Source organism: Orbicella franksi, chromosome 4, assembly GCF_964199315.1.
Source record: "Orbicella franksi chromosome 4, jaOrbFran1.1, whole genome shotgun sequence".
NCBI classification, from domain to species: Eukaryota; Metazoa; Cnidaria; class Anthozoa; order Scleractinia; family Merulinidae; genus Orbicella; species Orbicella franksi.
This window is the reverse complement of record NC_138148.1, coordinates 5,179,801-5,190,933: the sequence shown is the minus strand read 5'-3', so window position 1 is coordinate 5,190,933 and position 11,133 is coordinate 5,179,801. Positions and strand designations below refer to the sequence as shown.

Below are 11,133 nucleotides of genomic sequence, written 5' to 3'. Positions count from 1 at the left end.
GTGTACACTGGTGACTTCCCTTGGTCAATGTATGTTGATTGGCTGGAAAAGGAGGCTGAGCTTAAGTCTCTAATCGTGAAGGCATACAGGTATGAAGCATTGAGCTGTTAGTAAAGAACTGAGAATTTTATTAATTCTCTGTTCTATAAGCAGTCCGAGGGGAGATAAATCTCGCATGATGATTGATTAAAGGAGAAGGTCACTTTAAGAAACGTATTTTTTTTGTCAACACTAATAGAAACCTCGCACTAAGTTTAGCCACTCACCATAGTTTCGGCCTCTAAAGTGCAGGTTTTCCTAATGAAATTCGTCTCCGAAAAAGCCCAAGATTCGACGTCGTTGCCGCCATTTTGAACAGTACTCAGCAGCCAGGCCGCATTTTGGTGACGTCATTCCGTCCAAGAGATTTTGTTCAAATGTCTTCCGACAAGCCTTTTAACTACCACTCTGGGTTATGGCTGCTCTTGAGCCGTATTATTTTGGGCCAAACCTGCTCAAAATTCCGAAAATGATAGCAGTGAAGATAGTGAAGTGGATAATCGCTTAGAAAAAATACATTTTGCTGACCTTGTGAAGGATGAAAGTCAGTTGCAGGTTTTTCTCTTTCCCGCCAATTTCGAGCGGGACGGAGTGATGTCACATATAAACGGCCTGGCGGTCAAGTCCAGTTTCAAAATGGCGGCCTCCAAAGTTGCTTCTTTCGAGACGAATTTCATCAGGCTAGCAGGCACTTCATGTTTACTTGCTATAGGCGAAGACAAAAAGTAAGATGTTTGGAGTGACGTTCTCCTTTAAGTGATCTAGTATTTTTCATTTTCATCCGTACTGCTCGACAACGTTCGGGGTCGCTTAATCGGTTCCTGTCGCTCTCTCTGCGGTGGTTGATCCTGAACTCTAGACATCCGTCTCTCCTTCTTTTCTGACCGTTTCTTATCCTTGGACATCAATCTCTTTATCTGTCCTGACTGTTGCTCTATCTGTTGTGACTGTCTTTCTATCTGCCGTGACTGATCCTTAACCACAGTGACAAGCTCTTGAACTTGATGCTGAGTGGCCTCTAGACCGTGGAGAGCTAACTTCAAATGGCTTTCAATTTGAGTTTGTGAGTGAGATTTGGCGTCTGATCTCGGAAACTGTAAACAGAGAAACAAGTCCATTCAAAATCTCAACGACGGCTGATTTAAGCCCAAGCATTTATTTGTCAATGTGATAGGACTTCATGCTGTCCAATTTGGAAATAATTCCTTGGACTGCAAAATTGGTCGGGAATGCTGCTTGCCTCGCTTAGCGGTATAAATCACGGAGTTTGTTCTCACTCAGGGCGTTCAGTGAGGAGGAAATACCACTACTATTTTTAGCCATCAAGGCATCTTTCTGGGTTGCATTCGAAGAATAATAAAAAGCGCTATCATGTCAGCTTTTAGAGACCAAATAAAGCTAAAGCCACACCCAGATTGATCTCCTTTAGAAGTTTAAACGAAAGTTTTCGACGACTATCCTCGACCCTTTCACTTGATAGTCCCCCCTCCCCCGAGGGTGCGACCGCTTCCCTCCTACCAAAGTGGTCCGCTTTCGATTTAGCCTGCGAACAGGCTCCCGGTTACCGTTAATGGGTTTAGTGTGAGCTAGCCGTGTGGTCTGGGGCGAGCGGAGAGAGCTGAGAGTGGAATGGCGGAATTCTCTTTTTCGCCCTTAACGGCTCACTTCGCTCGCCGCATTTTTTTCCGCCCTCGCTGGCAGCCTGTTCGGAGGCTACTTTCTATTTTGGCCTGGTGCGATGTGTTGTTTATTCTCGTCATGATATGTGATACGACTTTTCTCTGGGTGTTACGGTTTTCCTCCCTCCTAAAAACCAACGTTACATTTTGAAATTCGGCCTGCATGGAGATAATGTAATATAGAGTAACTTAATTATAGTGATTTGTAGTAAAAAGAAGATCCATACAAGCGACACACAGCACATTGGAGGTGTGAAGTAAGTTTTAATCAACTCTCGAGCTTATTATTATTTAGCTGCATTACTGACGCAAACTGAGGGTTGCGTTTGCGGCAGATTTCCTTTGCGCAGTTGAATCAGTTTCTTCTCCTCTACGCTGTTAATACCAGTCGTTGTCGCCAGGTTTGTGTATTGTCTCTTATGCTAACGTTTACTAAGAACATCCAAACAACCATAGTATGTTAGACTAAGACATGGGAAACGAAAGAACACGTGATTTATACTTTTCACACAATTCGTCCTCTCTATATAACTCCATGATATTCCCAATATATTCACAAGTTTAAAATGACCAGTGAATGAAGGATGCGTTACATCCTAAATCCCAGTATTCACACTGAATATTCATCTGAAAAGTATTTTAAATATATAAAAAGGTTCATACCACTTCTTCACATCCCAAGTTCTTGTATTCACACTGAACTTCGGTTGCAGGACATTCATCACGAACATGAATCTCAAGCTGAAAATACAAACAACCACAAAAGAATCTCACATTAACCTTTAAAACTCTTTCATTTTCACCACAACTCGGCGTCTGGCCTCCTTAGTTAGTCCAGTGGTATGCCTTGCACCCTATGGACACCCTTCTCCGTCTATGCGGACAATATCATTTACCGAAACACATGATTATGCGTACTCCAGCCCACTATGTAACTTAGTCTCTAAAGCTATCACTTGATCGTACATGAGCTAACCTGTTGTAATAATATACATGAAAAAATTGCTTGATTCTGCTAGGCTGAGAGCAGTACAGTTCAAGTGTAACAAAGTGCCAAAAGTGTAACACCAGTGCAAACTACACATCGTAATTCTGAATTATGATTCGCTGAAAGACAATAGGAAATTTTCGAAGACAATGGATATTACGTAAAATGAGGACGAAAATGTTGTACGAAAACTTTGAAAAAAGTTTTCTCGAATGAGAAAACATGGCTTCAAGAAAGATCTTCCGGCACTTCCTCTACGCAAATTTTTTCATGTTTATATTATTAATAAGTAATCATACGGTTTTTCTCTTTCAACTTGGAATTAATTTGCACTTGCGAGTTTTTCAACAAGGTGAAATTGCACTAGCCGAAGCGGCTCGTGCAATTTCAGCTTTTTGAAAAACTCACTCGTGCAAATTAATTCCAAATTGAACTCGAAACCGTATGATTACCTATACTAATCTAAAAGTATCAATACCTAGAGGCCTTTCCTATTACCTGCACAGTAAAAAAAGCAAAACCAAAATAGTTTTCTTTTTGCAGCGTGAGATCTTTACAATCTAAATACTTCTGTTTTGAAACGTGATATCTTACTGCTCCTGCCTAGTGAAATTGGCACACAAGGATATTAAGTCTGCTCTGACCTAAGGTTATAGAACAAACCTTTTCTCGTGGAATATCTTTCACACCACACTTGTTAGTACACAGAACAGGAAACTGTCGGCAAATATCAAAATGTTTCTGAAAAAAATTAAACAAAAGTTCCATCAATAAAGTACATTCGATAGTCGGCTCCCACCCCACATGACTCCACCATGGTTTAGTCTTGTCAACAGCTGGTTCACAATCATTAAAAAGATGAATTTGCTCAACATAGAGTTAACACTTAACCCAGTAGAGAGTACTACCGACGAACCTCTCCACAACGGCCACCTTGGAGACAGAAGAAAGTGGCCGTTGAAGGGAGGTGGCCGTTATTGGGAGGTAAGGGTGTAATATGACACCTGTTTTTTTCTGGGGGGGTGAAATTTTTATCTTAAAAACTGCTTATTTTGCAGATAGTACATGCACGTAACACAATCAAAATTTATGAATAATACAGAAACCAAATAGAAAGATAGACCAACGGCGCGCGGTACGGATCAAGTTTTGTGACCTTTTACAGTAAAAACAGGGTTTTGTATACAGCCTTCGTCACTCGTTCATTAACTGCCCGTTGCCAAGAAGTTATTTTAGCAGTCGAGACGCGCTATAGTGGCCGTTACCACTGTGGAGAGGTGGCCACAAGAGTGAATGTATGAAGCCTCCGCTTGGACAAAACAGTTGTACGTAGTAAGATTCGTCATCGATTATTTGGTGTTGTTAAGCAAGAAAGCAAAGCACGTGGCGAGCACGAAGCTGGTGAACCCAACTTCCTCCCGCGTTCGCAAAGGTACATGTATATAGTTTCCCGTGGCGTGAGACTACTACATGTTTGAAACAATCGGAAATGCATGTACAAAAGGCTTGCTGCATTTGTGTCGCTTAGCGAAGGTAAGCCAACGATTTTGCATTTTTTGTAACCTTCTCACGGCAAATGTAACAGTTGGTCGCGATGCTCGTCAAGATGAGAGATTTAGACCTCCGTCAATATTCAGGTTTTAGCTAATAAAATGGGTGAATTTGGTAGTTCCCAGTACTACTGGGACACGGCCATTTAACCAAAGGGTAGATCACCCACCACACAGCGATTCCTCACATCGGATCAAAAGGACGAACGAAAGATTATCTTACTTCTGGTGTGGTGCCTATTGTGAATTTTAAAATGCGGTCATCTAGTGCGAGGTCTGAAACCGAAAAATGTTCCTAAACCGCTCGGAACTCTTCTATTCTCGGTGCACGATTGGATCAGTGCCCCAAGAATTTTTTGTGGGCCCTCGCAGACCACGTAATGTTTTCTACTCCAGTCCTCAAATGACCGCGAACGAAGCAAAATATGCGTTGCCTCTTTCACTCGTCCTCCAGTTTGATGTGAGCGCCCGCGGTGCCAACATGGCACATTTCCTTTTTGATTGGAGGAATTACAAGCTGCAATTCAATTTCAGACAAAACACGTTGGGATCCATTCGAATGCGTCACAAATGTTCAAAAATGCCTTAAAATGTACCGTTTATGCGAACTATCACAGTTTTACACATTAGAACTGATGCTGCGCGTTCTTGAAAGGGGAACAACTTAAACGGAAAAATGTTACATGTTTTTGAAACAAAAGAGAAAACTGTTGAATTGCCGAAAAACGAAAACATTTATCCCTGGCTTCTAGTGCGGACAGAAAACATTTGATGTGTTTTTACAGTGGGATCGAAACGTAATTTTCAAATTTCTCCGGCGTAGTGTGGAGGGGGCCTTTAGAAAATGTTAAGTGTTTTTGACATACCTACAGTTTAGTAATCGAACCCCACATTCTAGAACTCTCAGGGGAACCAAAAACTAACGGTGGCTAAAGACAGCCGAATGATGGCAAATGGCTGAAAGAGCGTATCCAAGGGAAGATGATTATATTTAAGATCGAGATAGCGGGGCATTCAAAATCAGCGAGTGCCAGGTTGTAAAGATAGACTGTATAAACCTGTTTCAAACCTGTTTTTGATTCATGATGACTGATTCTTGACAATGTTCACAGTTCACTTTCCTCCAAGAACATTCTAATGTCTCATGAGTTTTCATGTCTCGCTTGCTGAGCATCTTTGAACAACCTGAGTTTGGACACTTGACCACTTTGAAGAGGCCTTCTGACCGGTGTTTCTTAAAATATAAAGTAGTAAACATAAAAATAAGAAAGACAATGAGCACAATCCGGTTAGATTTAATCATTTTTTCTCTGTCTACGGCACTGTCCTGTCTGTTTGTTTGTTTATATGTACGTATCTATTCTATTTCAGATTAACACTTTATTCATGTTTTAACTTTGTTTAGCTCCAATAACAACCGACAGCAATTATTCAGGTTTAAATGCTACGTTGATCCTGCAGTGATTGCAACCTCTAATGAACATACCTCCACAGCACGCAGCTCTCCAGTCCACGAGCATCCAGAATGAGAACATTTCAAGGTAAGATCCAGAATTCGACCATGACAAACAGTGTCTGAGAATATCTGCCATCATTAAAATAAAGTGCGGAAGGTAAAAGAACATGAGAAAAATTTCGTGTAGCACTCAATATTACGGCATGTGCTGCCTTGGTTTTCATGAAAACTAAATTTGCCTTGCTATTTATTGTTGAAAGCGTACTGAACCGATTGAAGTGATAAAGAGTTCGTTCAGCTAAGCAGCGGATACAAACAAGTCACAAGATATCGCGGGAAAAGTCGCGGCGTTCATGCGCTTAATGCTGATTGACTGAGAAAGAGACTCTTGTACATATGATCCGTTTTGTAAGAGTCCGGAGACCCAAAAAAAGTTTATCAATAGGTTTCTAATCAAGTGAGTACGTGATATATCCACACTGACCCGTTTAATCCGAAATCAGAACAGTGGAACCCCGTTAATCCAGTCACGTACACCAACGGACTACAAAAATCTGACTGTGTAAACGGGGTGGCCGTATTAAAAAAAGTGATTTTTTTAAATAAGAAAATGACTTACTGAGCTTTTGTTCAGGCCGGAATAAAATGGCCGTATACATGATAACGAGCTGGGCCGTATGAATTAGGCTGGCCGTAAGGCGGTGTTCCAATGCATCAAAGTACCCTTAATATCTTATTCACGCTTGGAGAATATGGTTTTTAATCGGGCCATCTTCTTTGCTCAGATGATTAGATCGTCAACTCAAGTCTCTTTGCCCGCATAGTAGCTTCACTTACTCACTATACTAGGACTGAAATCCACTTATTATTTTTACTGTAAAACGCTGTAAGTTTCCTTGACTCCGTGCCTGTGTCAATAAACTGTACATATGTGAAACAGCCACTAAGTGAGAGAATGAAACTGATGTGAAATAAAGGAAGAGAAAACTGAAAAATACTTTATCATAAGACGTGCTGAGAGTCACTCTTGTCCTCAAAGTCCTCCCTGTTAGCCGACGGGGCCTTGGAACGAGGTATATAGGTGCCCCTGGAGACACGTAATTTGACTGGCTAGATTTTTGTACCGCCTTCAGATACCTAAACTTCACACACTGCATCTCTTGTTCGGCCCTTTGGACTGAGTAGCTACTTAAAATCTTGGATAAATTTGGTGTTAGGACATTTTGAGTGTCTTAAAAGTATCTAAATAGCAGTTTTCCCTCCTATATGGGTTATTATAATGCCCACCTTTTAAAATATCCCAACCTAAAAAAATGCAGCCCTTTAGGTAGAGGCTCCTCGTGTAGTCCATTATAGGGACTACCCCCTATCCTCTAGTTGCAACGAGTCTTTGACAAGGCGACTTCTGTTTCTTTAAGCTTACAACACCCTGACTCTGCCGTTTACATGCAGCTGTATTATCCAACTGCAGCGAATACCGTCCAAATACCAGTACAAATATACAGCAACATTGTACAGTTATTTGTACAGTAGCAAACCTGTTTGCCGGACAGGTCAGCTCGCTCACGCAGAACTGTCACACTCTCCCTCTTTCACTGATAAATTTATTGACTAACAGCAGTCGGATAATAAATCTCTTATTAGACGTTTTGGTGTGTAGTATCGCTTTATATTTTTACCTGTTGTTTGTATTTTGACGAGCCCGTAGGGCGAGTCAAAATACGGCACAACTCGTAAAAATATACAGCGACACTACAAACCAGAACATCTAATAAGATATATCTATTGAACAACTTCACTTTCTCTATATTTCATTATTAAAAGTGGCCTTCCACAGTACAGTTTTTCTTCAACCTACAAGAATCAAACTAGGTTAATATAAGTTTTACCGGTGAATTTTATTTGTTTAACTGATAAACAAGTCCACATACAATTGTGTACAATTACTTTTTTTCTCAGGTACTAGTGTTACATAATTACCTAAAATATGCAAAATTACAGGTTTTCAGAATGCTTTTTATCGGCTGATTGGGCTACACACGATTACAATTGATCAAAACAATACAATAACCAAAGTGCAAGATAAGGAAGAAAAATATTTCTTGACGGGCTGTGTACGAACTAACAAGAGGACGCAGGCACGCATCCTTAACTGAGCCGCTAAAAATATTTGAATACTGTGGGATCTCAGGGGTGCTGCGGCACCAGTAATTTGATATCGCCAGGGAATCGTTTTTATTCATGCCATCCCTTTCGTTGTACCATACTGAGTTTGGTTGTGAAGCCTGATAACCTCTCCTTTAGCATTTGTTACGAGATAGAGTATAAGAACATGGACCATGTAGGTTGAACGCCAAACGATAACCGTCAGTTAGAGTAAGCAATTATTTTTTGACCTGATTGCTCCTGACATTCTTTAAGTATGTTAAGAGATAAAGCGGCAAGATGTAAGATCAATTTTAACTTTGTTTCTGCTTCCTTAAAGTATTAAAATAGATCCTCAGCAACTGGAAACAAATTTCTTGACGCCAAAATACCAATTTTCACGTAGAAGATTAAAAACTGAAGCGGTAAATGCCGGAGTTTTGCCGCTCCGTTTCTTAAAGTTCTATTCTCTGTTGACCCATATCAAAATGGTGTCATCCTTGATGTAAAATGATGTTGACTGAAATCTTTTTAATGAGAGAATTAAGCGATATTCATGGTGATCATCAAGTAGTGGCCGAGAGCAGGGTACCTCGCCAAAGTCAATCACATCTGATTTGTTTCGCCGATTATTCAGCAGCTGCAGGCGCTGATGAACCAACGTGACACGCACCTTTTCCTTGCAAGGCCATGGCAACAACTCATCAAATTCTCCAGGAACAACTTTGATATACACGCACAGATCATCTCTTCCAGTTGAAGTACCCGGGAAATGTCGGAATGGCTTTATCTGTATTGAGATTCTCAACAAATATTTATAACCTCGCTCAAACAAAGGAAATGGTTCACTTAATAAACTTTGTTGTGACGTTACTGATCGTTGACAAACAGCTCTCATGCCGGGTATTTTCCATTCGAACGGGGTCGGAAAAATTTGGTTTATTGGCCCACGTCGCTCTCTCTGCGGCGGCTGATCCTGTGGCTGCTCCTCATCCTTGGATATCAATCGCTCTATCTTTTCTGACAGTCGTTGTATCTGTCCTGACTGTCGCTCTATCTGTTGTGACTGTCGCTCTATCTGTTGTGACTGTCGCTCTATCTGTTGTGACTGTCGCTCTATCTGTTGTGACTGATCTTTAACCACAGTGACAAGCTCGTGAACTTGATGCTGAGTGGCCTCTAGACCGCGGAGGGCTAAGTTCAAATGGATTTCAATTTGAGTTTGTGAGTGAGATTTGGCGTCTGATCTTGGAAACTGTAAACAGAGAAACAAGTTCATTCAAAATCTAAACGACGGCTGATTAAAGTTTGGCCAAACATTTATTACAAGCTGCAGTGTTGTGGAATTCCCTAAAAAAAACGGTATAAATTAATTTGTTGCCATTTATTTAGCCATTTATCAATCCGTTCCGCTACAAAAAATTAAAAAGTAGGCTTTGTGTGGGGAGCTGAGATAACGCATTGGCGAGAGCGCGGGGGTAAGGGTAGGAGGAAGAGCTCCCATTTTAAAAAACGTCGGGGATGTTCGTCGTCTCGCTTAGGGGTGTCAATCACGGATTTTGTTCTCATTTCGTGTTTTCAGGACGAAATGCTACTACTATTTTTAGCCATCAAGTTATCTTTCTGGGTTGGATTCAAAGAATAATAATAACTGAAAAAACGCTGTCATGTCCGTTTTTGAGTGGTATCTTTTAGGGGTCAAATAGAGCTCGAACTACACCCAGATTGGTCTCCTTTAGAGGTTTAATCTAAATCTTTCGACGAGCATCCCCGATCTGTTTACCATGGGAGTCCTCCCCTCCCCTTCTCCCCACTGAGGGTGCGACCGCTTTACTCCCACCAGTGTGGTCCGGGTTCCATTTCAGCCTACTAACACGTGTTGTTTATTCTCGTCATAATTATGATACGACTTTTCTCTGGGTGCTATGGTTTTCCTCCCTCCTGAAAAACCAATATTTCCAAATTCCAATTCGGCCCGATTAGAGGGCCCGCATGAAAATAATGCGATTTAGAGAAGTTTAAAATCAGGTTTTGTTATAAAAGGCAGATACACGCAAGCAGGTACTGGAGGCTTGAAGTAAATTATAAACAACTCTTGAGCTCATTATTCAGCTGCATTACCGACGCAAGTTCTCGGCGGATTTCCTTCGCGCCGTTGAATCAGTTTCTCCTCTACGCTGTTCATACCAGTCTTCTAGGTTTCGTTGTCGCCATGTTTGTGTATGTTTGTCTCTATTATGCTAACGTTCACTGACGAATTTCTCAGGGTGCTATGGGTTTCCTCCTCTCATAAAAACCAACACCCATCCTATGTTGGACTAAGACATAAGGAGTGAAGGAACACGTCCTTCATACTTTTCCCACTATTCGTCATCTCTATACAACTCCAGGCAATCCCTATTCTCAACGTATTCATAAGGTAAGGATGCGTTATGACTGAAAAGTATTTTAAATATATAAAAAAGTTCATACCACTGCTTCACATCCTAAGTTCTTGTATTCACACTGAACTTCGGTTGCAGGACATTCATCGCGAACATGAACCTCAAGCTGGAAGCAAAAACAACCGCAAAAGAATCTGATATTAGTCGTAAATGATCTTTTAATTTCGCAACCGCTCGCCGTCTGGCCTTCCATTTCTCGCCCTTAGTTAGTCCAGTGGTATGCCTCGCACCCTATGGACACCCCTCTCGGCCTATGCGGACAGTAAAATTTGCCGGAACACATGATTATGCGTATTCTTCCCCAAAGCCCCATTTGCAACTTAGCCTGCAAAATGGCAACTTGATCACAGGCTATCTGGATTTAAACACAGTTATTTGTTGAGGAAAAGGTGGTTATTGTTCATCGTGGTAGATGCAATAATAGAGTGTATTATCGTTTGTCTCACAATGTAGTCACTTGTGATGTAGATCGCGACGTTTCGAATGCTTACTGGTAGTCTTCTTCAGGCGATGAGGTCGACTGATTACGCAGCACCATTTATATCACGATGTTGTAATCTAGATGTATCAATACCTAGAGGCCTTTCCTATTACCTGCACAGTAAAACAAGCGAAAACCAAAATAGTTTTCTTTCTGCAGCGTGAGATCTTTACAATCTAAATACTTCTGTTTTGCAACGCGATATCTTACTGCTCCTGACTAGTGAAATTGGCACACATGGTGATTAAGTCTGCTCTGACCTAAGGTTATAGAACAAACCTTTTCTCGTGGAATATCTTTCACACCACACTTGTTAGTACACAGAACAGGAAACTGTCGGCAAATATCAAA

General features: G+C 41.1%; 2 protein-coding genes across 2 annotated transcripts in view; both read right to left on the bottom strand.

Moving 5' to 3' along the window:
* Positions 1 to 800: 800 nt before the first annotated feature.
* On the bottom strand, positions 801 to 5,785 carry LOC145484676 (TNF receptor-associated factor 5-like). The gene is made up of 4 exons (XM_081463277.1): positions 5,326 to 5,785; positions 3,370 to 3,447; positions 2,382 to 2,459; positions 801 to 1,133 (listed from the first exon to the last, which is right to left on the bottom strand). The coding sequence occupies exons 1-4, from the start codon at positions 5,557 to 5,559 to the stop codon at positions 801 to 803; spliced, it is 723 nt and encodes a 240-aa protein (XP_081319403.1). The 5' UTR covers positions 5,560 to 5,785.
* Positions 5,786 to 7,600: 1,815 nt separating this feature from the next.
* LOC145484216 (TNF receptor-associated factor 6-like) overlaps positions 7,601 to 11,133 on the bottom strand; it is a 42,896-nt gene continuing 39,363 nt past the window's right edge. The window contains exons 8-9 of the mRNA XM_081462852.1: positions 10,330 to 10,407; positions 7,601 to 9,112 (exon numbers count right to left, since the gene is read on the bottom strand). Of these exons, the coding sequence (XP_081318978.1) occupies positions 8,321 to 9,112; positions 10,330 to 10,407 (870 nt within the window). The 3' untranslated portion in view covers positions 7,601 to 8,320. The remainder of the gene's footprint in view (positions 9,113 to 10,329; positions 10,408 to 11,133) is intronic.

Coding starts and splice junctions, on each gene's coding strand:
- LOC145484676 (XM_081463277.1), bottom strand. CDS start 5,559: ATGATTAAATCTAACCGGATTGTGCTCATTGTCTTTCTTATTTTTATG. Junction 2,460..3,369: donor AAGATATTCCACGAGAAAAG/GTTTGTTCTATA, acceptor TTGTATTTTCAG/CTTGAGATTCATGTTCGTGA. Junction 1,134..2,381: donor ACTTGGGATGTGAAGAAGTG/GTATGAACCTTT, acceptor CTCTGTTTACAG/TTTCCGAGATCAGACGCCAA.